The following is a 25536-nucleotide window of genomic DNA, read 5'->3' as shown; positions in this document are numbered from 1 at the left end:
ATGAACTTCTCCCTCTGTGTGTTATCATATGCCACTGTTTGCACTGTAGCACCATTAGCTGTTAACCGCCGGCTGAGCCCTCAACATGTTCAGAGCCGTGTGGAGGCAATAGAAAAGCTCTAAATTCCATATTTAGCACCTTTAAAAATACACCCAACACTACTATAGTTTAGTTATTGACCTGTCGTATTTCATTTGTTTAATCCATACACAAACAGAACATTAAAAACCCCAAATTGTGGTTTTTAGTTATGCTGGGCGTATTAAAAGACGGTCTAAAAATAGTGACAGCATGTCACTCCCTCTAAAACCACAAATTGCCTTTTTCTGTTTGTGTACGGATTAAAGAAACAAGATCCAGCATGTGAGAACAACAGCGGGCTTTAGAGATGTCGGTAAATGTACTTTTAAAGTCAGGACAAAGCCAGGCTAGCTGTTTCCCTTTGTGTCCCATCTTTATGCTAAGCTAAGCTAATTGCCTCCTGGCTGTAGTTTAGCTTCATACTTAATGAGCTTTATGTCAATCCTCTCATCTCACTCTAGGAAATAAAGTAAATAGGTGTACATCCTAAGATGTCAAACTATTCTTTCAAGCTCAAGTAAAATATGAATTAATTATTCATATTAAAAATTGAAAATGTTCATTTCCATGTTTAGATATTGAATTATATGCTTGACTGTAGACAAAGTTAACATTTTTGTATAACCTGCTGTTGACTGACTAAAGAATCTCAAGCTTACACCACTAATTTATTAGAAGTTTGACAGCTGAACATTATCTCAGGTTCCTCTAAAGGCATAGTCCTTTCCAGGACTCTTCTTATGAATCTACAGTTACATGTCATTTTCTTTCTGCATAGGAAACTATGGGACAAAAAATATCAGCTTTTAAAACCCATATTTGTGGAACTTTAATACAGGCTGCAGTAGTTGCTGCGTTGTTTTTGCTGTTGTCAGCTTTTGCAATATGAACATGTGAGACAGTATATCTGACATTTTTGTCACAAAGCAGTGCATTTATGTTTGTGGCATTTATGTACATATTTGATTCAGTACTTTTCTGTACATGTTCTCCATTCTGACCTCAGAGTTCTAACCACATGTCGTCGTTCGCAGGCGTTCCTGGTTCACAGCACAGAGGACAAGAGCACGACGCTGTCAGTACGCCTTCCTGATGATGAACAGGGGGCGCCGCCCGTATACAACCTGATGGTCAAACAACACAAGAAATGTGCGTGTTACACACTAATGCAAAGAGCTACTGTGGAAATACAAAATGCAAGATATGTGTGGCAGAGCACAGACAGCAGAGTGGTTGGTGATTCACTCTTGTGTTTGTTTTCTGTCACAGTGCTCCACTTAAATGGTTCCTCTCTGGTGTTTGATGACATCTTCAAATTAATCTCGTTCTACTGTGCCAGCAGGTAACACATATACTTGTGTACACACACACACACATATTATTAAACCTCCCTTCCTACACTTAATGCTGCTTTTTTTTTTTTTACTATCAAATCCACCCAAGGGACATTCTGGCCATCCCACTGAGGTTACCCAGCGCTATTACCACGGCAACTAAGAGAGAGGAGCTGGAGGTCATCTCTGCTATGGGTGCAGGTAGATAAATCTACATAATTAGCACATTGAAGTTAGGTCACTGCTGCTGCAAAGAGCTGGATACAGTAATGGAAGATGGAGGATAAAAGGAATCGCATCAATACAGCTACTCAGCAGAAATGTTTAAATGAAAATATATGTGAAGGACAACATGAATGAATATATACAGACACAGAATCATTTACCGATCTTCATGGGCATAAAAGGTTGCTTAGGTAGGTGCATTGTAAAGGAATTAATATGCATGTATTCAATTTTAACTGTCAAGATACTTTGGAATTTTGTTTGCGTTCTAGCCGAGAGTTAGAGTAATATCTTACCAAGATCTGTATCTTTCTGTTCAGTATGAAACTTTTCAAAGGTCAACAATGAACCATGAAGCTCAGTCAAACTGTAAACGAATGTTTTCATATAATATTCAATGTGAGACGGACGAGAGAGAAACATTTATAAAAATAAGGAAAGCAAATATCAAAAACCTGATAAAAGCCACTTTTTTGACACTGACTGCATGTGTTGCAGATTTCTGGATGTCCGATCTGAACCAACCGGCGAAGGACCAGGACCTGGCTTTGGATCAGAACCACAACAGACTGTACTTGTATGTCAACCCAGTCACTGTGGAGGAAAGCGCCAACAAAGACCTAAACCACTCCACTATCTCCAAACTTGATATCGTCACCGCCCAAAACCTTACCTCCTCCCTGCAGAATGGAGAAGTCTCACAGAAGACCAGCACAGAAGTCAAAGGTCAGGCCAAAACCACTCCCACCCAGGACATTAAATACAAGCGCCCCCCACCACGACCCCCCAGCCTGGGCTCAGGGTCTGGGATGGGCCTCCTCTTCTCCTCTCCCCCCTCGCTTCACACTTCACCTCCAGCAGCTGAGAGAAAAGAGGAAGGAAGGGGTGGAGCGGGCGAGAGAGAAGAGAGGAAGTCAATGTCAACATCACTCACTCCATCGAGGCCTCCTGTCCCCCTGCAGAGCCGAGCCGCTCCCTCGCTGCCTCCTGCACCTCTCCGTCGCACCTCCTCCAGGAGAAGCACTGACCGAGAGGTGGGAGAGGGGACGGAGCGAGAGAAGGGACAAAATCCTGCAAAGAGAACTGAGAGAGAGGAAGGAGGAGAGGAGAAAACGGGAAGTAAATCAGGTCAGCTGGATGAGGGGGTTGAACAACAGAACTGTAGCCAACCTCAAGAGAATGAGGTAAAACAGGACAGAGGAAAGAGAGAGACTGAGGATGAGAAGGAGGAAAGAGAGGTGAAAATGGATACAGAGGAGCAAAAACAAAAATCCAGCTCCCACTGTGCGCCACTAGTGAAAAAACCGTCCCGTCCAATCCCTCCGCCAAGGAAGAAACAGTGTCCCCCGGACGCACCTGTGTGCCCCAACCAGGCAGGAGGAGGATCAGCCAGTCAGACTGCTGGGATGAGAGTGCCTCCTCCCTCACCGGCGAGGCGTCCAGATGTGTCTCTGTACTCGCCACAGGGGGGTACTGTGCTGGTGACCGATCCAGACTCCTGCTCTACCAGCAGCACGGAGGAAGACGGAGAGCCGAACCAGGAACAGGAGCAAAACCAAAAGTAGGTCTGGGTAGGCTGGTGTAGAGAAACAAAGTCCTGGGCTCTGTTCAAAATCACATACTAACCTACTATTCATACTGACAAACTTTTCATACCAACCTACTATTCATATTCATACCAGCCTACTATTCATACTAATCTACTATTCATACTAAACTACTATTCATACGAACGTATTATTCATACTAGCCTACTATTCTTACTAATCTAGTATTCTTACTAATCTACTATTCATTCAAACCTACTATTCATACGAACTTACTATTTATACTAACCTAATATTCATACGAAGTTATTATTCATACTAACCTATTATTCATATTAGCCTACTATTCATTCAAACCTACTATTCATACTAATCTACTATTCATACTAGCCTACTATTCTTACTAATCTAGTATTCTTACTAATCTATTGTTCATTCAAACCTACTATGTATACTAAGCTACTATTCATACTAGACTACTATTTATAGTATGAATAGTAGTCTAGTATGAATAGTAGCTTAGTATGAATTTCACACTAAGCTACTATTCATACGAAGTATGACGTCAAATAATGTAAAGTCAGAGATTTAAGCGTGTTGTCCTTAGTAGTGTCTAATGCAGCCTCAATCTACTGTTAAATGCATTAAACATTAACTATTTATCTGTTTACTACAGCCGTTGTTTAAGATCAGTGTATTCACATCTCACATCAGAAAGTGTAGTGAATTGAACCAGTGTGTGACAAAGTATGACGTCTTAGCCTTTTTTTAACACATAGTTGAAACATGTTGGCCAAACCTGTTTACTCTTTAATAAAAGTACTAAACTATTGTAAACTGGCAAAAGGTCCAACTAACGGAGAGTAGGTTTCCAATTAAAATATCTGTGTAGTAAATGGATGATACATCTTTTTCTCGTACTAAATATTATTAATTAAAATATCAGTCTTAGTTAGGCTTTCACTTCGGTCAGGGGTTGGACTAAAACCTAAGTGTGTTTGTGTGGTGAAAGTCAGCTAGAAATCTTAGGTCCAAACAGTATTTCATATGAAGAATATATCTCTCTCTGTCTCTCTCTTTCTCGTGAGGTTTTTTTGGGAAGCCCAATAAAGTAAAGTTAAATCACAAGATTCCACTGCTACATTCACAGCCCAGAAACCACAAATACATACTGTAGTTAAGTACATGGCATGCAAAGCATCAGATTGCACGCGGTTGCTTGTTGTGTATTAAAACAGACAGGGACCTTCATCAAACGTTCCGAGCTATGCGTACTAATTCAACTCTGTGTAACACTTCCCCGCACCGGAGGTCTTAGACGAGTCACGAGTCACGCTGGACAGAAATCACTGAATCAAACGCCGTGGTGGAGAGAGTTAGCCATACTCGTCACACATAGAAAGGAGGAAGACTCACTTTACATGTCTTTTCCAGTCGCCCTGCAGAAAGCCGCAGCCCCAAGGCAGCGGTGAGGAGAACCCCCACCACTGTTATGTTGGACCGAGCTTGCTACCGCCTGTCCACCGTCATCACCGGCCTCATCAGCCACGACCGCCGCCTCACACAGCGCCTCGTGGAGCTGGCCAGGGACCCTCTGAGCTACTTCGGTAACTTGGTAAGTGCACACGGGGGAGAAAAAGATCTATTAAGGATTTTGGATTTCAACATTTAGCTGATTTGGATTTCTCTGGACAACAACAACAAATCTAAAATACAAATGGAATGAAGCTTTCATGTTTTGCATTCAGGTAAAAGAGCACCGCGCGTTCACCTTGGAGACCATGTTGAAGCACTCCTCCTCCACGGAGCTGTTACAGGAGATCAGACAAATGATGACTCAGCTGAAGAGTTACCTGCTGCAGAGCACGGAGCTGCGAGCCATGTTGGAGCCACAGCATCAGTATGCACAAGATAAACTGGGTAACTTTAAAACCTCTTTCAATTGATTTCTTAAAGTGTTGTGTCTGTGGGACCAGCTGTATGGGGAATATTGGAAAAATGTTGTGTCCTTTGTATATCTTACTTCTTTACATTGTCATTCTTGGCCTGTGAAAAGCAGTTGTCATGTCTTCTGTCGCTGCAAAATATAAGGGGTAATCTCAGTTTGGGTTTGTAAACTATGACATTTATAACAGAGCCTGTGTGACAGACGGCATTGTCGACAGGGACAATCTAAAGAAAAGATACTATTGAGTTGCATTGTGGGAAATGTAGGATCCTGCATTTATGGAGCTTGACCTGAAATTCAAGATATCTTGGCCCCTGCTGCTTCGAATTTCGACCATTCATTTTTTTTAATCTGTCTCTTGTGAGTCCCACTGGTTCATGGCAGTGCAATACTACAATCGCTGGAGTGTCACTTTAAAGAGCCTGAAGCTTTTTTAAGTACATAATGTCTTTAGCCCGTGATGAGGTGGATGAAAATAGAATTTATTAATTTAAAGCTGTTCAACATTGTCATAACTTCTAATTATCAATGTATCAGTTTATTCTAACACCTGTACAGTCTAATATAATCCAATAGAGCAAACCTGTAGTAGTTGGAGGTTTTGTGAAGCCATTACTTAGTGCTTAGTTTTTGTCGACACTGTGTCGCCGAAGGTGTTGATTCAACTACATGGTGATTTTCAAGAAGGCGAAATTAGCAAAATAGAAAATTAGAAACAGTTTGAAGTAATCGTCTATGTGTGTGTCCGTGCAGAGAGCATAGCAGAAGCTGCTCTGTGTAAGAGCGTACTGAAGCCACTGAGGGAGCCAATTTACCAGAGTCTGGAGAAGCTGCACACCAACGACGGCAGCCTGAAACAGCTGGCCCAGAACCAGGTAGGGCTGGACGGGATCACTCCCGCTGGAGACGACACACAGCCGCAGTACATGTGCAGTACATTTATATCCATACCAGTAGTAAGAGTTGTGATGCTGACTGTCTGTGTGTGTTGTTGTTGTGTGTGTCAGTCTGGCGTCCTAGGCAGCACCACCACGGCGTTGGGGATAACCACTGCCATCCCCGAGGCCTCTGCTATGGAGAAGATCAGCATCAAACTGAACAACCTCCATCTGGAGTATTCTCCCCAGAAAAAGATTGAGCTCATGCTGAAGGCCTGCAAGCTCATCTACGACTCCATGTCTGTCAGCAGTCCAGGTCAGACAGTCTTTAACCATTCGACCCTGAATGATATTCTAATATCACTATTGTTTTGTTACCAAAAAAAAAGTAAAACAGGAAGTAAACTTGCCAGCGTAGTCACCTTGATGTCACCCATTGGTTTGTGGACGATGGTATTGAAGCCTTGAGTTCTGCTTATTGGCCGTAGCCATCTTGGTTTTGACAGAGGGTGGAGCTAAGTAAAATCAAACACTGAATAAGACATTTCTAGGCAACCAAAATGTTACATTAACTTTCATGAACTGAAAACTCATTGTCAAAGGATTTAATTTGTAAGATAAAAAAAAGACAACTCACAGAGCAGACAACAACTTGGTAGAGACCTGTGTTATGGCCTGGCTCTAAAACCATAGCAAATGTCATGAAAACTCAGGCAAGGAGCTAACCAAACAACTACTTTTAATAAACAAAAAGGCCAGGACATTTCAAATGTGCAACAAAAATGAGCATTCTCGTAATGAATGCCAGAAGGTTCAACTACTGCAACACTGCTGCCAGACACTCCTTGCAGCACACCAGGTGTGTCAGAGGGGGAAGAAGCCAGCCCTTCCTCTGGATGGGGCGGGTCTTATAAGGCGAAGGCGGTGGCCAGCTGCCTCCAATCTTCTTGATGTCACTCTCCAACGATCCAGGACCCAGGGACACTGAAAGACACACAATCCCCGGCAGAGGCCCTGGGGCGTCACACCTGTCAATCCCAAGGTAGCCCCGCCCTAAAGCATATCCTGCTTTATGGTCTCTTTGACTCTAAATGGACCATCATTTACTAAATGAACATCATGCTGTATTGAAGAAGACTTGAAACTAGAGATTGAGACCATAAACTCATGTTTACAATGTTTACTGAAGTAATAAATCAAGAGAGAAGTAGAGTCATTTTCTCATAGACTTCTATACAACCAGAGGAGTAGCCCCCTGATGGACATTAGAGAGAATGCAAGTTCAAGGCAATTCCACATTGGCTTCATGCTGCATTCCATTTGAACTGCTTAATCGGAATTTCCGAGTTCCCAGTCGGAAATTTCAAGTGGAATACCCCCTGAAGTGGGAGATCCTGCTCAGTAAGTCAAACAAAGCTCAACAAACCTGACCTCAAAATCAAAGACTGCTGCTCCACGCATCAATAGTAAAGAGGCTGTAATTAATACTATTTATTAGCACTTCTGTCTCATTTGTGTCTCATTAAATCAGTCGTTCAGTCTGTGTGTAGTAGTACTGCTACTACTACTACTGCTACTGCTGCTGTCCAACTTTCATCTGTGGACATGTTGCTATAGTGTTTGTATGCCCAAAATACCAGCATTGTTATCAACTGGATGTAAAAGGCCGCAGGGAAAGCTAATGACTGGGCCTGAGACTCTGATTGGTGACTATGCCGTAAAAGATGTCAGATCATTGTGCAGCAAGAACACCAAAATACTCTGCTTTCCGAAAGATATGGTCTCTAACATGAGAGACAAAATCCTGGACATCGTGGCTGACCATTCCACCGTGAAAAACATCATCGTGCATACAGAAAGCTGTGATATTGTGAAACAACAGTCTGAAGTTGTGAAGCGAGACTTTATTGATCTGTTAAACACAGTCAGCTCTGTCAAGGCTGAGGTGTTTACAGTGGAGGAGATTCAGCAGGCTGTTTGCACCGAACAAATGGCTGTCAACTGCATGGACTGACCATTCAGTACATTTTATCAACAATTTCTACTTTTTCTGGGAGCGCAGACATCTTTTTAAGTCACATGGAGTTTGCCTGAACAAGTCAGGGGTAAACCTGTTTACCTCTAACCTATTTTTCTTCCTGCGTCACCCGTCTGTTCCCAAGGACAAGAGGAGTCTAAACAAGAGATAACCACACAGCATCGCCGAAGAGACCTTATGGGAAGGATGCCCCCGCCTAAGGAGAGCCAAGAGGAGGAGTCTCCAACCTCATCATCAGGGACCGCCTCCGATCACCCACTTTCTCCCCCCCTCCAAGAGAAGGAGTCTTTACCTCCCTCACCAGCACCTACTTCCACCCCCCAGACTCCATCCAGGTCCCCCTCCTCTCTATTCACACTCCCCCACAACCATCCTCTGTCTCCCCTACCTGATAAAGGCAATAATTGATATATTCTGGGTCCAGGCTACAAGGCTAATGACACCAATGATTCTCTCCAGGAAAAGTCAGGGCCCTGTATGCAGCGAGCCTTCTCAATTCCTGTCCTGATATTTATTTCAGAATAGAGAAAAGAGTGTTGGAAAGCTGAGCGCAGGTGGCGAAAAACAAATCTCCTGGTTCACTGTGACAAGGCAGTCCTTCTTCTCTGACATCATAACCAAAAACAATAACAATACACGCGCCTTATTTGCTACCGTCGACAGGCTAACAAACCCTCCAGTGTCAGTAGCTGCTGAGCTCCAATCCACCTGGGCATGCAATCAATTTGCCTCATTTTTTACTGACAAAATTCAGAAAATTTGACAAGCAGTCAGTGCCTCCACACCAACCACAGGATGTGTGTTGTCCCCATCTCTAAATAGCATCCATTCAAATATCATGACACAATTTCATTAAATCGACTTTAGAAGACATTATACAACATCTGAAGTCATCCTCCTGCTGCTTGGATATTCTACCAACACACTTTTTCAAAACTGCATGACCACTGATCTTTTACAAATTGTAGACACATCCCTTCTCTCAGGTGTCTTCCCACAAGCCCTAAAAACTGCAGTTATTAAACCACTTCTAAAGATGGCTAATTTAGACTCCGCAACAATGAAAAATTATAGGCCAATATCAAACCTCCCATTTTTAAGTAAAATAATTGAAAAAACGTTTTTTCAACAGCTGAACAACTTCTTGGCCGTAAATAACTGTTTTGATGTCTTCCAGTCAGGCTTTCGACAGCACCACAGTACTGAAACTGCTCTTGTTAAGGTTTTCAACGACATCCACTTAAACACAGACAATGGCAGAATTTCAGTCTTAGTATTACTGGATCTCAGTAAGAAAGACTAAAACTCTGGGTGGGACTCTCTGGCACAGCACTTAACTAGTTTGAATCCTACTTGAAGGACCGAGAATACTTTGCATCTGTAGCTAATTACACATCAGAGCTGACTAAAATGATGTGGTGTTCCCCAAGGTTCAATACCGGGGCCTCTTCTGTTCAAAATCTACATGCTTCCTCTAGCTCAGATTATGGAAAACAACAAAGTGTGTTATCATAATTATGCTGCCGACACACAAATCTACATAGCTATATCACCAGGGGACTATAATCCCATACAAGGGCTGGGTAACTGCATTGAACAAATCAACAACTGGTTGTGCCAGAATTTTCTTCAATTAAACAAAGGACGAACGATTGAAAGTCAGCGCTTAGCTTCAATCACTGATGTTAAAAACCACAAACCAAGCCAGAAATCTAGGTGTAGTTATGGATTCAGACCTCAACCTGAACAGCCATATCAAGACAATTACAAAATCAGCCTACAGGTGATACCTGAAGAATATATCAAGGATTAGAGGATTTATGTCTCAACAGGATTTGGAAAAACTTGTCCATGCATTTATCTTCAGTAGACTGGACTACTGTAACGGTGTGTTTACAGGTCTCTGTAAAAAGTCAATCAGAAAGCTGCAGCTGATTCAGAACGCTGCAGCTTGAGTCCTCACTAAGACCAAGAAAGTGGATCACATCACTCGAGTTCTGAGGTCTTTGCACTGGCTTCCTGTCCAACAAAGAATTGACTTTAAAATCCTGCTGTTGGCCTTTGTACAAAGGCAGCCAGCTGTGACTCGCACAGTAAAAAGATGGTCTGAGGAAGCCGAGGAGGCTCTGAAAGACTGTTTTGACTCTACTGTGTGGGAAGTATTCAGTGACGTCCATGGGGAGGACATTGACAGTCTCACTAACTGCATAACTGACTACATCAACTTCTGTGTGGAGAACACCGTACCCACCAGGACTGTACGGTGTTTTTCCAACTGCAAACCGTGGATCACTCCTGAAATAAAGGCCCTCCTCAAGGAGAAGAATATGGTCTTTAGATCAGGAAACAAGAAGGAGCTGAAGACTGTACAGAGGGAGCTGAGGAGGAAGATCGGGGAGGGGAAAAAAGTATACAGGACAAATATGGAGGACCAGCTGCAGCAGAACAACATCAGCGGGGTCTGGAAGGGCCTCAAGGCGATGTCTGGCTACAAGGGGCCCAACCAACGGCCTACAGGGGACCAAAAGTGGGTGAATGACTTGAACTTATTCTTTAACAGATTTGATCACTCATCCACCCCTTCCCCCTGCTGCTGCAACCTCCTTTGACTGCACCCCCTGTAGATTGCTTCAACAGCTTCATGCCGGTTGGGTTAACATCCCACCTGATGAAGACGCTAGAGAGGCTGGTCCTTGTCCATCTCCGCCCCCTAATGAGCTCATCTTTGGACCCACTACAGTTCGCATACCAATCTGGCATCGGGGTGGATGACGCTGTCATCTACCTGCTACACAGATGCCTTTCTCACCTGGAAAAGGCTGGAAGCACTGTGAGAGTCATGTTTTTTGATTTCTCCAGTGCCTTCAACACCATCCAGCCTCTGCTTCTGAGGGACAAGCTGGAGCAGACCGGGGTGGACCACCACCTCACTGCATGGATCTTGGACTATCTCACCAACCGTCCACAGTATGTGCGGATACGGGAGTCTGACCTGGTATCCTGCAGCACGGGGGCCCCACGGTTGTTCTAGCTCCATTCCTCTTCACCATCTACACCTCAGACTTTAAATACGACTCTGCCAACTGCCACCTGCAAAAGTTCTCCGACGACTCTGCAATCGTCGGCCTCATTTCTGCCGGCGATGACAGAGAATACAGAGAACTGAACCAGGACTTTATAGGATCGTGCCAGCAGAACCACCTCCAGATAAACTCTAGTAAAACCAAAGAGCTGGTGGTGGACTTCCGCCGGGGTAAACGCTCTCCTCCGGTACCAGGAAACGGACATTGAGATCGTGAGATCTTAGAAGTACTTGAACAATAAACTGGACTGGACTGACCACATACACGCACTCTATAAAAAGGGTCAGAACAGACTATCTGCTGAGGAGACTGAGGTATTTTGGAGTGCAGGGAGCACTCCTGAGGACCTTCTTTGACTCTGTGGTGGCATCAGCCATCTTCTATGGAGTGGTCTGCTGGGGCAGCAGCATCTCGGCAACAGGAAGAGACTGAACAAACTTGTCAAGTAGGCCAGCAGTGTGCTGGGGTGTCCACTGGATACGGTGGAGGTGGTGGGAGACAGGAGGATGATGGCTAAGCTATCATCCCTGATGAACAACACCTCTCACCCTATGCGGGACGCCCTGGCAGCTCTGTGCAGCTCCTTCAGCCACTGGCTGATTCACCCCCAGTGTGTGAAGGAGAGGTACCACAGGTCCTTCCTTCCTGCTGCTGTCAGGCTGCACAACCAGCTGTGCTCCCAGTAGACCAGACAACACCAAAAAATACTAAAAATCTGTGCAATAGAAACACACTGTGCAATAAAAATACCCTGTCTGTATATATAATATTTTAGTTCTTTAGTTATACTTAGTTACTGTGGATTTTGTACTTTTTGACTTAGTTGATATTCTTACTGTTTATTACTTTACTTATTTGTATTACTTGTTTTTTTACTCTGTATCTTGTGTGCACTGTCCACTTTGCTGCTGTGATCATGTGAATTTCCCAACTACGGGACTAATAAAGGATTATCTTATCTTAACAAATAATTGACTTTAAAATCCTGCTGTTGGTTTATAAAGCACTGAATGGTTTAGGGCCAACATACATCTCTGATCTGCTGCTACCTTATGAACCATCCCAACCCCTTAGGTCGTCTGGGACCGGTCTACTTTCTGTTCCCAGAGTCAGAACTAAACATGGAGATGCAGCATTCAGTTTTTCTGCTCCACATATCTGGAAAAAAGTCCCAGAAAGCTGCAGGTCTGCTGAGACCCTCAGCTCCTTTAAATCAAGATTGAAGACTTTTCTGTTTGCTGCTGCCTTTAATTCAACCAGATTAGTTTTATTAGGCCTCCTCAGGTGGCTTCGTTTTTTGACCCATAGCTAGGATTAAGCATTAGAGTACTCCTCTGGCTGTGACACTACATTCTTGCTGACACTCCATATACACAAATTATACAGCTCTTTCATTTTAATTGGAGCTAATGATTCAAATTGTGAGAATACTAGACTTAATTAAGAAAAATGTATTCATTGTTCTAATGCCGTGGCTTTTTGGGCCAGTGGGCATCACGTAAATTGTAATTCCAACTCCGGTAACTATGCCAAAGTCATCCCGCATGCCAACGCCGTTCCTCGGGGCTTGCCTTGTGGTGGCCTCAACTGGCTCAAGACAAAATCTTGAATGAAGGTAAACCCAATGTGGCGTTATCCTGTAATTGCCTGTAATTGTATGTGTTTAGGGCGGGCCCACGGCGCTGATGACTTCCTGCCTGTAATGATGTATGTCCTGGCTAGATCCAATCTGTCCGCGCTGCAGCTGGACGTTGAATACATGATGGAGTTGATGGACCCATCGTTGGCACTAGGAGAAGGTGCCCAGTAAACACTTCAAACTGTTTCTCCCCGTTGACGTGATCTGTGTTCATCACATTATTGATTGTGTCCTTGCGTGTGTGTGTGTGCGTGTGTGCAGGTTCCTATTATCTGACCACCACCTACGGTGCTCTGGAGCACATCAAGACTTTTGACCAGCAGAGGTCAGCAACACGGCAGCTCAGCAGAGAGGTTCAGGACTCCATCCACCGCTGGGAGAGACGACGCACACTCAACCAGGAACGCATGGCCCAAGGATCTGTGCGGGTACACTCACACTCACTCACTCACTCATGCCGCCAGTATTAGAATGTACTATGGCTCAAAGTATAATATGATTAGAATGCAGTATTCATTGACCGATATTTACAAATGAATAAACAGGAAAACGCACCGGTAGATGTGTGATGTATTGTGCTTGTATTCTGTCAGGGGAAAAAGCTGAAAACAAATCAGACGTCTCACACAGACTCCCCTAGAGAAACAAGCTGAGATGTTTCCATACAGATATCTCTCTGGAGCTTCCTGTGTATTTCTGTTGCACAGGACTTTCTGACGGTGTGTTGTCCAGAGATGGGAGGCAGTCCAAAAACTCTGGGTGTCCTCCCCACCACCACGATGCAGCAGCTAGCTGAGCAGTGTGCCGCACGCTTCGAACAAGGTAAATGTCTGGAAGAGGTTGTCGCATGTTGCTGAGAGACTGGGTTTTTACACTTTCATTTGTATTCTATTCAGCAGAATTCAGTTCCTGGCCTTATATAAAAGAACATGATTTTATTGTGTTATGCTCAAATCTAAAATGATGCAATTTGACAATGCACAAATTGGAGGACTTCCGAGAAACAAATAAAAAAAGAAAATAACTATCAACACTGATCTAGCAGAGGATGAGATATCCTGACTTCCTGACAAGCCCCAAAACTGCAGGATCCCACACTTCCCATAATACAACTCAGCACATCATCAGTGACAAAGCTGCTCCACAGTCACAGAAGACATGTAAATGTTATTGAACTGTTTTCACACGTTGCAGTTCCCCTTTAATTGTTTAAGTAACAAAAGTCAGTGTCACATAAGTTAACTTATGACCTCACGTGTGGTTAACTTACGTACGTAACTTAAGTTAGGTCACAAACATACTTATTTTAACCCAAACCATGATCTTTCCCTAAACCCAAGTATTTTTGGTGCCTAAAGCTAACCAAAGTGCGACTGCTTCACAACGTTAACCACTCGTTTAAAACTGCAACCGTTCCCTTAGAGGACGTGCTGATCTCCTGTCACCAGTAGGGGGCGCTTATTTAGGAAACGCTTGTGTGGGTCGCATTAGAAACGATATGTGGTCTATGGGTTGCAGGACTCATTAAAAGAAAAACCTTCCATTGTTGTCAAGCAGAGGTTGCAATCTCTGCCAGGTATCAAAATGATTGTTCAATTGTCAAACTACTTCAATTGTTACATTACCACGAATACTCAGCTCTAAAGACAAGTGATATTTGAGTGGTGTTTAAGGTTGCCAGTGTCAACAATTTGTTCTTGACTACAAGAGCGATATTATCACGTATCCCCTTACAGCGGTTCGTATGATATCTTACGAAAAAGTCACTCATTTTTCAAGTCCAGCAACACGTGTCTATTTCCGCTTGTTACATGGATAGTCTTTCCAAAATGAACTTCTGTAATCACAGGAAACAGTTTGGTGAGGTTCAGGAAAAAAACTACTTAGTTAGATTCAGGAAAAGATCATGGTTTGGGTTTAAATAACTACGGAAGTGGTGTTGCTTAAGTACCGCAGTTACGTGGCAAATAAATCAACGTTGACTTCTCGTTTCATACGGGGGAAACAACAACGGTCTCCTGGTTGAAAGACTGGTTTTTGTTTGACCCATCCACCACCCCTCCTGCCCACCCTGTGTGGGTTTCTGCAGTCTTTATACTTCCTGGTTCATGATTACGTGGATTACATACAAATGTATTTTGTGGGATATCTACGAATTATAGCGTATATTTATTTTCGTAGATATAGCTACGACCGCGGTATGAGAACAGCCTGTATCTACATTATCATCATTCTCTGGGTAACGTCATGCCTCCTTGTTTCCTTCTCCCAGACTCCTACATGCTCAGTGTGTACATGGATGGTGTTCACCAGCCCCTGGCTCCCACAGAGCTGGCCCTCAGTGTGAAGAACGGTTCCCAACCCGGAGCCTACTGCTTTGTCTACCACCCTGTTGACCAACCCGTCGAGCAGCCCCAGCCTGGACGTAGCTGCCCCACTGACCTGCCTCCAGCTCCCCCCGCAGAAAGCTTTTTCCCAGCTGACTTTGCAGCTGTGGACACCGTAGAGCCAGAGGCGCAAGAGGAGGAGGAAAGTCTGATTAGCTTGTAGCCGCTCCAGCATCACAGGGGCAGCAGCTTTATTGCCATGGTAACTACATCACTGTGGCGACGGCATTACTGTGGACAGTGTTGTTATCTCAGGTCTCACTTGAAATGTTGATCTAAGTGTAACTAAAATGAACACATGCAGGATGTCACAAAATATCGCATGCGATGAAGCATGTAGTATGACTCCTTTCTTTTGAAATTCATTTTAGATGCACCACCAAACAGAGCAGCGGCCGACTAAAATGACACAAAGACAAAAGAGATGACTGACATCTCAACATGGGGTCTGGAACCCCAGGGACTGCAGGAGGAAATGATTTTATAGAATGTTAAAAATGCATGTTATTCTAACATGCGCATATATGATCATGTTTCTACTGTTTCTACTCTACGATACTCGATGCTACTCTCTACTATGCTCAAGCCTGTCTACAGGGGTGGACTGCACGTTACTGATTATTGGTTCAGAAATTGGTTCTGTAACTTCTGTTGTGGGGGGTGTTACAGTAGCAGCTTTATGGACAAAAACTTTTAATGTCATTCCCAAATATCCAGCAAGCATCATCAAGTGTCATATCACATGTGTCTGTATACTAATACGGATTGAATTGTAAATAAACTGGCTTTTACAATTTTCCAATGATGTTTCTTGTTTAAGTTGACATTTCTAGACTAAAGGAGTACTCAACAATGTTTCTTCAGTGTATAATATCTCAGAAAGGGTTCCAATATCAAATAACAATTCACAAATGCTAGATCAGTTACAAAGCCATTAATAAAACCAACTTCTGGGTTGGTCTTCCTACACACTGGGGCGTTTATGAAAAATCATCCAACCAAATGAGACTTTAGGCGACTAGCTAGCCCCACCGGTCATGTAAAACCGCGTTTGTTGATCGTAGTAGCTAACAGGGCAATACGGACAGAGACCAAGATGTGCGTTTGGATATCTGTGGGCAAAAACTTTGTTTTCATTTCTAAATCAATGTGCCTGAGGTCTGATTCATTCAAGGGAAACTTTTCAAACGGCTCTGTGTCACTGCAGAGCAGGCAGCACAGCAGATGAACGTCAGCCGAATGATGCAAAGAATTGACTTTTGAGTTTTGCTCCGGCGCTGGTGACGTGGTGGGAGGCCGGGCGCCATTTATCTACACACTGCCCTCGCTGACACAGAGCCGGCTGTAAATCAGCAAAGTTTTCCTTTCTTCTAGGAGACAAGGGACTGTGTGACCTATCAACCCGGAACAAAAAAACCCAAAACAAGACAGCTGAGGCACCGCACTTCTGGGAGGCTACGCTAAACTAGCTTAACAAACAATAACTCTGCGCATGACGGTATGCTTCGTAATTAACGGACAATGCATATAGTCCAAATCTATATAATTAACACGATGACAACAAACTCACAAGAACCAGTCACATACAGTTGTGTGAAAAAGGCCACAGGGCCATGTAGGTTTGGATTTTTTTTCCCCCTTAATAATAAAAACCTTCATTTAAAAACTGCATTTTGTGTTTACTTGTGTTATCTTTGTCCAATATTTAAATTTGTTTGATGATCTGAAACATTTAAGTGTGACAAACATGCAAAAAAATAAGAAATCAGGAAGGGGGCAAACACTTTTTCACACAACTGTAACTCTTACAATAAGAGTTGCAGAGATCTCTTACAGTTTAGCATTCTGTGTGAGCTCAGCTCAATTACGATTACCAGAAGGGTAAGCTAAACTGTTAGTATTAGCATAACATTTTCTCTCCATCACTAAAACGCTTTGCTGATATTGTAGCTCGCTCGAGCCTCGAATCAGAGTTTGTAATCTTAAATATATGTGATACTGATTCTGGCACCCAACGACACAGCAATTGTGTAACTTAAGCAGACTACTTTGAGGTGATTCACCTCAGGGTAGTTTTTTTTAAATATCTGAAAAGACATTTCCCGGTCGTTTAAGATAGTTTTTTTTCCAGAATCTCTCCCATTCAGTGACTTAAAAAAACATAAAATAATAAATAACTATACAATATATAATCTCTTGTACACTACAGAAACAGAATGACTTATGCTGCATACACTTGTTAATATTTTGTTAATGAACAATGCATAATACATTTGTGTTATCGCTGTACAAAATGACAAAAAGACAAAAATTGTATTTTTGAAAACGTGATAAAGCAATCCTCTCGTCTTCCCTTTGTTTTGCATGATGTCGGCACTCAAAGGGTCTATTTTTGGACAGATGCAGAAACGAGAAACTGGTTTGATTCAAGCATACTTAACCCCTAATTAACCCCTGTTTGAAATGAACAGTATTCCATGCTGATGTCGGGGCTGTCAACAAACTTTAACATCAAAAATACTACTCAAGTTTCTCCAGGATTTGATCACTGATTAAATGACATTTCCAACTGATGAATGCAGTTCGGTTCGATGGGAGTTGACGGTGTGTCTGATGAGAATACAGGTGGTGTGAGGTGACACTACTTTGTATGCGACGCTTGTTATCCTCTGTAACATCAGTGTGTCGCACAGCCATTGTTAAGGCCAGCTGCGTCCTGTCTGCTGGTCATTATTTCCAGCAAGAGCCATAATGAGGTATTTAAATGGTAACAAGTTTCCTGTCTGCCGACAAACCTTTTCTCATCACCTTTTGTCTTGTTTCCATTTCAGTATTTTATACTTTCCCAGAGGCAACGTATCAAATACGCGGGTGCGAATGGACACATCCAATTTTCTTTTTCATCACTTCCTGTAAAGCTGATGTTTGGAGATGAGGGGTTTCTCAATACTGATATACTAACAAGGTGTCTATGTACAGCAGTGATGGCCGACTCTTCCACTAAAACAAGTGTCAACAAACTCTCTCAATAAATTGTAGATGCCATTCAGTATAACAAAGCCAGAGAACCTTTTTTTTTTTTAATGATTTGTCCAGGAAATGATAGCTACTGTACTACTTCAGAGGATCACATCGACAGATGCCTTTAGTCCACAGATGTTTTCACCAAGGTTGTCTTGGAGAAAATGGTAAGCCCGAGATGATGTATATGGACATGATAGCATCATTGTTGTGTCTACTAGATGCAGTGAACACATTTGGAGGATGACCTTCAAGTCTGTAACATTAGTTATTCCCAGTTAAAAAAACAATTGAGCCACACAGACCTTTGTATGTGCAATTAAGAATGGGGAAGTCCTGGAAAATTGCCATGCAATTGGTAACAAGCATGGATGAAGATGCTATCAGCCTGCCGTCAATGGGACGGATAGTTCACTCACTACAGATTGGTTGGGACAAAATAGCAATCCCCCCCAAACTGAAAAAGCAACTAAAATGTCCAACCAATGGCTCTAGTTTGGATCAGTATGCTGGTCCATCATATTATAGTGTGATTTCATATCTATGTCACTTTAAGAGGTGAAACATTTGATATTCCGAGGATTAATAAAGCAGCAAACAACTATTTGCTATGTAAAGATATAGTGGAGTGATGTCTACCTGAGCAGAGAATGAAGTTGCTCTCTTAGCTTAACATTTAACAGTACATAAACTTATCATGTCAGTATTTTTTAATAGTTTTGCTTTGATTATACTTGCAAATAAAAGTGTGTGATTGAGTATATTTTTTTCAGGATGCTGTGGTCATAAGAGCTTTTGACAAGTTGATCTAGGTTGAATTGTCTACTTTGATCCCCTGTCATCTAGCGCCATGTTTGGGTAAAAATTTATTTGGTCCAATACTGTACCTTGATTTATGACCAAATACCTAAAAACTAATAACCTCAGCTGTACATTGTGTTTAGTGCTCATTAGCATGCTAACACTTAAACTTATATTATACCCGCTAAACATCAACATGCTAGCATTGTTATTATGAGCATATGAGCATGCTAATGTTTAAGTGTAACTTCACCCTCAGGTCTGAGCTGATTAGGGACTGAATTTGATGACTGCGGTTCCTTTGCCTCACAAGTGACCACTTTCTGTAGCCAGTGTATCGTTAGCATTAAAAACATGGTGGAATTAGCAGGCTAATGTTAGTTAGCTAATTAGCCTGGTGCTAAAAGAAAAAACAAAAGAAAAAAGAAAAAAAAACTTCATCTACACACTCTTGTCACAACATAGGAAAGCACATTGTCATCACTACCACTCATTAACACTATAAACAACACATTTGAGTGTGCAGTTACTCTTTAATCTCAAGCATAGTCTCATGAGCCGCTAGCATGGTTGCAGATTATTTGCAGGCGTCAGACATTCAAAATCATCCCTGTGTTAAAGGGCAGGTGGACACGAAAATGACTCAAAATCAAAAAAATAAGTAACTGTAAGCTAAGAAGTTCAAACTAATAGTTGACAACATATCATGTCAGTCAAGTCAGTTCTTGCAGGTTAAATTTACTATTACATTATTTATTTCACATGATTTTGTTGACTATTCCATTATGGACATCATGTAAGATCATTCTCCCCAAGCCCACATCAATATATTTTTCTCTGCGTAGACGACAGTAATGCCTTAGTCTTTGAGCTGTTGTTCCAACCTGCCACAGAGTATGAATGAACACACTCGCTCGCACGCACGCACGCACGCACGCACGCACGCACGCACGCACGCACGCACGCACGCACACACGCACACACGCACACACACACACACACACACACACACACACACACACAATAATGAATAAGATCGTGGGCACTCCACAACAGCACCATGACTAAGTCTTTGAAACAGGACACTAACAAGCTAACTGCACTTCCACTAGGGCTGTCCTCTTGCACGCTAAACTCAATGTTGGTTTGATCTGGTGAAAGGTGTGTATGGTTGCGTATATGTGTGGGTGGGTTAGGGGGATGGGGGGTTAAAACACTCTAGTCCAGGGTATATAAGTATGTCCGGCAAGAAACCGATGCTTTTCAACCACCGTAGACCTGCGCGCGGCCACTTACAGAAGCAACTGGCAGAGCAAATGCACACAAAAAAGCGTAAATCCAAGTTTTTATACAAACTTCTTTCTATTCAGAGAATACAGGAGAAGAAATAAGTGGTAGATAGGAAGCAGCAACTAACAGAAAGTACCTAACTGCAAATACAGTCGTCATTTCAATCGCTGCGATCAGTTGTTCGTTCTGGAACATATCTCTGCTTATGTGACGCCTGACGTTTAACCTCTGAAGTTCAGCCTTGAGAGGCTCCTTGCTGGTACAGACAGACCAACACGTCCACTTGAGAAGCAGGTAAGAAATCAGCCAGACTACAAACAACTTTAACAAATCCCATAGCCAACGCCTTTGCATCAAGCTAATTTCTTAAGCTGTGTTGTATGTTAGTGTATTTTATTTTTCCCCCCACAAGAGGCTTAAGATAGTAGAAAAATTGTGTCTCATTGACTGTGACTGACCGAATTTGGCTCCAGCTGAGCACATACTAAATCTCAAAACAAAAGAGGATTTTAAAAGGCTGTTAGGTTAGGTTAATGAGTCTGTATTGGAGTGTTTCTCTAGTTTTTTTTATGAAAGGGTGCTCTCACTGAAATATTTTTTGAAAATCACAAATGTTGAAAAAACACACTGTGTCAAACATACGTTCTGAAATGGTTCTTTATAGCAGCACACAAGGGCGGTGTCAGTGTGCTTCAATCATTTCTGGCTCATTTCAGATTTAGACTTCCAAGTTGAATTTCAGTAGATTTTGGTTAATTGTAAAGACCTTGGATAGCTCTCCAAGTGAACATAGAAATTATGACATATTCAAAGCCTATTTTATTTTATTTCAAACATACTGTATTCTGAGTCTTAAAAAAACCAAGACATTGACCACAAGGTTTTTGCCTTTTTTTGGCATTATACAGAACCTTCTAATTTAAAGAATCACAATTTAAAAAGTAGCAACACGGTACTTGTATTGTAAAATATTTTAGTTTTATTCCACATTAAAAAGCATACTGATATGTATTAATGATGATGAAAATAGGTTTCTGTTTTTATGGTTTTGTATTATTTTGTTGTTAATTGGGTTTAAGATTGTAAATACACAACTCAGTTAATATGTAACTTGTATTGTCAAGGAAGCATCTTTTTTCCCCTTTTTTTTTAGGATGTCTGAGCTGCCTGCTTTCCCCCGTATGTCCTTCCTGTTGCTTTGCATTCTGGGTATGACCTTGGTGACATCTGGCTTCCCTCAGCCTCGACTACCTCTCAGGTGGGAAAATCACTCAATCTCATCAAGGTAGCAGAAAAATATGAGTGTTAATGGCACAGTGGTTTGGAGTGACTACGTACCATAATTACAGACCACTGAACTACCTAGATACCTAACTTTATATTTTCCTTTATACGTTGTACTTATTTTGATATGCCAATATACAATACAATCTAATATGTTTCTCAAGGAATCATTAAGTTTAATACGATCTGATTCCAGAAGTCCTGATGATTCAGAGGAATCTAAACGAGACGACTGGAATGTCCTCTTCCCCTCCATCTCTCTCCGTCATTGGAGCATTCAAATGACGTCAGCACCCAGCCTCAGAGCTGATAGCAAGGCAAGAATGATGAGGGAGGCGTGGCTGTTTACCCCTGAGAGGGCAGAGGCGAGGTAACTGCAGAGTGCGGGAAAACGTCCTATATTCATTCAAACTCAAAAACAAGCAGGCAATCGGCTCGAAGTCGTCGTCTATGACACGTTATACAATCTTGACAAAAACTAAATTAAACTCACTAAGCTGTCTGCCGGCGTAGCAGCAGCTGAGTGGTAGAGATGTACAGCAGTGTGTGCATTGGTAGCGCCGGTGTGTGCATTGGTAGCGCCGGTAGCTGTCAGCAGTTAGCCAAACACACCATGCAAAACAATCAAATTCTTTGTGTGTGGGTTTGGCAGCACTTTTAGCTGTCTATTCCTGTCCTTCCTTTGTTTGTGCCGACATCTGGTACAAGGCCTAAATTTGATGTCCTCCTTTATTTACTTAGTTAATATTTCATTCAACGGGCCATTTGAGTCGAGAGTTATATGAGAAGATTGATACCACTCTCAAATCTGTGCGTTATCTATGCAGTTCAAGCCAGAAGACGGTTAGCTTAGCGCAAAGACTGGAAACAGGGGTATTAAGTTCACTAATTAACATGTTATATCTTGTTTAATTCCCACAAAAACCGAAGTGTAAATTATGACAGTTATCTGTCCATTTCTTAGCAGGGGTGGATTCTGTTCACTTTGGACAGACCCAGGCTAGCAGTTTCCTTGTTTCCAGTCTTTATGCTAAGCTAGGCTAACCTTCTGCTGGATGTAGCTTTAAATTTAATGAGTGGTAATGATCCTCTCATCAAACTCTCGGAATGATAGCGAATATGGGTATTTCCCAAAATATCAACGGTATAGAAGAAGTGGACGTAGTCGGTGTTACGTCACCCATTGGTTTGTGGACTGCTTTCAAAGAAGCCTCAAGTTGAGTTGTCAGATTTAAATCCAATCCTTCTCATTTGATTGGACTGATAAAAAGTGGGTGGGCATAGAATTTAGCACAATCCCGATACAGAGTTTTAAACGACTGTGGCTCACACACCTTGCTTGTCGGCAAAGGTTGCATATTGATTGATGATTAGATCTCATGACATTACTGGTTGAAAATAGTTGGTACTAGCTTACTTAAGCACACTTCATATGTTACAGGAAGAAATGATTATTGGATTTTGATATAAAAATACAATAAATCGTTTCTTTGGTAATTCCTTTGTATATGTTGTTAAATAGGTGCACAATACGACCGGGGGAAGTGATCGAAAAAAAAAAGGCATTTTTAACTTCATCTTGATTTTAAAGTAAACAATTTCAATTTTCAATTCAAACTACAATTCAAATTGTCATGACAAAAACAAAAAGCAGCAGTACCATATTAAGTGTTGGAGACTGTTGGTACCTGGCGTGTTTTCTAGTCTCTGATTTTGAGCTCTGTTTCTCTAGTGTGGAGAGGGCGTGGCCTGCTGAATGGTCGTCTCAGGGTGCCGGCATGGTGAAGAGGAACATGGTTGTGGCTGATGACGCTGCCTTCAGAGAGAAGAGTAAACTCCTCACCTCCATGGAGAGACAGAAGTGGCTCAACTCCTACATGCAGAAACTACTGGTGGTTAATTCTTCATGATAATTTAGTCTTTACAGCCTGTTATTCAGAAAATCAAACCACCTCTCTGCATCCTGCACTGGCAAAAAGCTTTTTGAAGGGATACCCTAAGTCTCCGGTGGGTATTGCTCAGTCCATCAACTTATGAGACAAGAAAATATTGTAGACATCAAAAGTCATTAACACCTGCTGTATTATTAGTCTACCATCTTAACATTCGATTACTTTCTGTAGCACTTTCGAATATCTTACGATGCTGAAAGTTATTTGGTGTTATTCAATTTGATGAATAAAGAGATGCAAATTATGTTTTCAATGACTGTAGCTTATGTTTGGCTTAATTCAGTAGTACAGCTGAATTTAATACTAATGTTATTCTTTTTAATCAGCCATCTGTATTAAAGACATATTTAGCTTTCAAATAAATGTACAAAACAAATAGTAAAATAGAGGTTTAACATACTGGGAGGTACGCTGGTTTGCTTTCTTTCAGAGAGTGAGATAAGAAGATTGTTACCAATCTCATGTCTGAGTGTTAAGTACTGATCTGGAGTCAGGATGGGGTTAGCCTAGCTTAGCATTACATCTTAAAGAAAGGTGGAAGCAGCTCCGTCTAAAGTTCAGAAATCGTACCAGTACTTTCTATTATTACATTTCCGTTTATGTTTAGATTAAACAAAGGAGAAACATGTTAATTAATGACAATTTGAGGGTTTTTAGGTATTTTCTTCACTTTGGACAGAGCCAGGCTCTGCCCCTTCTTCCTGTTTACCCCTGCTTCCAGTTTTTTTGCTAAGCTAGGCTAATCATGTCCTAATTCCATCTCCTTACTTAACACACAAGTGTGTTTCCCAAAATGTCTTATACAATCCAGTTCTGAAACACTTTTTAATTCTATACTATATAATATTATTAATATTATGTTTGTGATGTAGGAATTTAATTGTATTCTGTTAGAATGCTAAAACATCTTCTGGCTTGAACTGCATAGTTAGCGCACAGATTTGAGAGTGGTATCAATCTTCTCATATAATTCTCGACTCAAATGGCCCGTTGAATGAAATTAACTAAGTAATGTTAGAATGTTTGTAAAACCCTTTGTTACTTTGTATTTTTTTTAAATGACATGACAAAGTTAGTCATTTTCACCTACAACAAATTAAAGTTGTTAAAAGCTTTTTTCTTTGTAAAAGAAGAAAATATCTGGTTTCCTTCCGAATGTCAAGTGAATCTTTGGCAAACTAAAAACATGAAAATCCATATTGTGTTTATTTCTGAATTAATAAATCAGCAGTTTGAGGATTAAATAAAAGTCTGTGGTGGTATTAACACCAGTTCGTCCAGCCTGCCAATCATGTCCTGCAGCTGCATCCTATTGGCCAGTCTCTGCCTGTCCCTCCTCTCCAGCAGCAGAGCCTCTGTCTGAAGAAGCAGCTGGGCAGCCTGAGATGCTGGGAGCTCGTCCGGAGTCTCGGCCCTGTCGCGGGTCCCCTCTGCTTGGTGGCTGCTGTGTCTGACTGGCCTCCCGGTCTGGAAACTTGCTCGGTAGACCTGAGGGAGGGAGGAGGGAAGCGGAGAGAGGCAAGAGGTGTCCGATCCACCCTGCCACCTCTCTCCTCCTTCTCCTCTGTCCTCAACATCCCCTCTGCCTCTCCTCTGTTCTTTCTGGGGCAACATACAGCACACAAATATCAAAACAAAACAAGAATAACAGTACGGTCAACAGTACAAAATGTTATGATAATATTAAACTTTGTGTCTGCCATATTTTCTTAAATATATGGTTCTATGGTGGAAGAAGTAGTTTAAGAGTGAGCTAAATTAGTCTCCCCAATCCTGACAATTGAGCCTTCGCTAAGCCCCGCCCCCCACTGCTAGTCCGTCAAACTGTCAGAGCTACGTTACCATGGAGCCCACACTGTCACTAACTGAACTCCCTGAGAATATTATGTAGTTTTGGGAAAAACAAAAAAGCGATTTCAGAGACAAGCAGACAAGAAGGGTCTACAACAGGGGTATTCAAGTAAATTTCCAAAAAGGTCGGGATTGAGAAAATCTCCTCGGGCAAAGTTCCGGAACATTACAATAAT

General features: G+C 42.0%; 4 protein-coding genes across 4 annotated transcripts in view; 2 read left to right on the top strand and 2 right to left on the bottom strand.

Annotated features, from left to right (window-relative positions):
- LOC116400157 (uncharacterized) overlaps positions 1 to 3222 on the bottom strand; it is a 42070-nt gene extending 38848 nt beyond the window's left edge. Inside the window, exons 1-2 of the mRNA XM_031877849.1 lie at positions 2576 to 3222; positions 1084 to 1206 (exon numbers count right to left, since the gene is read on the bottom strand). The gene's annotated coding sequence lies outside the window, so the exon portion shown is untranslated. The remainder of the gene's footprint in view (positions 1 to 1083; positions 1207 to 2575) is intronic.
- The window catches only part of rin3 (Ras and Rab interactor 3), a 17135-nt gene extending 739 nt beyond the window's left edge, over positions 1 to 16396 (top strand). Inside the window, exons 2-14 of the mRNA XM_031877852.1 lie at positions 1117 to 1231; positions 1352 to 1424; positions 1526 to 1617; positions 2140 to 3202; positions 4623 to 4803; positions 4937 to 5108; positions 5890 to 6011; positions 6144 to 6330; positions 12803 to 12934; positions 13036 to 13202; positions 13482 to 13596; positions 15047 to 15363; positions 15533 to 16396. Coding sequence (XP_031733712.1) covers positions 1117 to 1231; positions 1352 to 1424; positions 1526 to 1617; positions 2140 to 3202; positions 4623 to 4803; positions 4937 to 5108; positions 5890 to 6011; positions 6144 to 6330; positions 12803 to 12934; positions 13036 to 13202; positions 13482 to 13596; positions 15047 to 15324 — 2697 coding nt within the window. The 3' untranslated portion in view covers positions 15325 to 15363; positions 15533 to 16396. The remainder of the gene's footprint in view (positions 1 to 1116; positions 1232 to 1351; positions 1425 to 1525; positions 1618 to 2139; positions 3203 to 4622; positions 4804 to 4936; positions 5109 to 5889; positions 6012 to 6143; positions 6331 to 12802; positions 12935 to 13035; positions 13203 to 13481; positions 13597 to 15046; positions 15364 to 15532) is intronic.
- Positions 16397 to 16939: 543 nt separating this feature from the next.
- The window catches only part of tedc1 (tubulin epsilon and delta complex 1), an 18873-nt gene continuing 10276 nt past the window's right edge, over positions 16940 to 25536 (bottom strand). Inside the window, 1 exon segment of the mRNA XM_031877853.1 lies at positions 16940 to 25111. Coding sequence (XP_031733713.1) covers positions 24749 to 25111 — 363 coding nt within the window. The 3' untranslated portion in view covers positions 16940 to 24748.
- On the top strand, positions 21428 to 23626 carry pth2 (parathyroid hormone 2). Its single transcript, XM_031877854.1, has 3 exons — positions 21428 to 21531; positions 21754 to 21927; positions 23290 to 23626. The coding sequence occupies exons 1-3, from the start codon at positions 21428 to 21430 to the stop codon at positions 23465 to 23467; spliced, it is 456 nt and encodes a 151-aa protein (XP_031733714.1). The 3' UTR covers positions 23468 to 23626.

This window comes from Anarrhichthys ocellatus, unplaced genomic scaffold, assembly GCF_004355925.1.
Source record: "Anarrhichthys ocellatus isolate YVR2014 unplaced genomic scaffold, GSC_Weel_1.0 scaffold152, whole genome shotgun sequence".
Lineage (NCBI taxonomy): Eukaryota > Metazoa > Chordata > Actinopteri > Perciformes > Anarhichadidae > Anarrhichthys > Anarrhichthys ocellatus.
The sequence above is the reverse complement of the archived record's forward strand: the minus strand, read 5'-3'. Positions and strand labels throughout refer to the sequence as shown.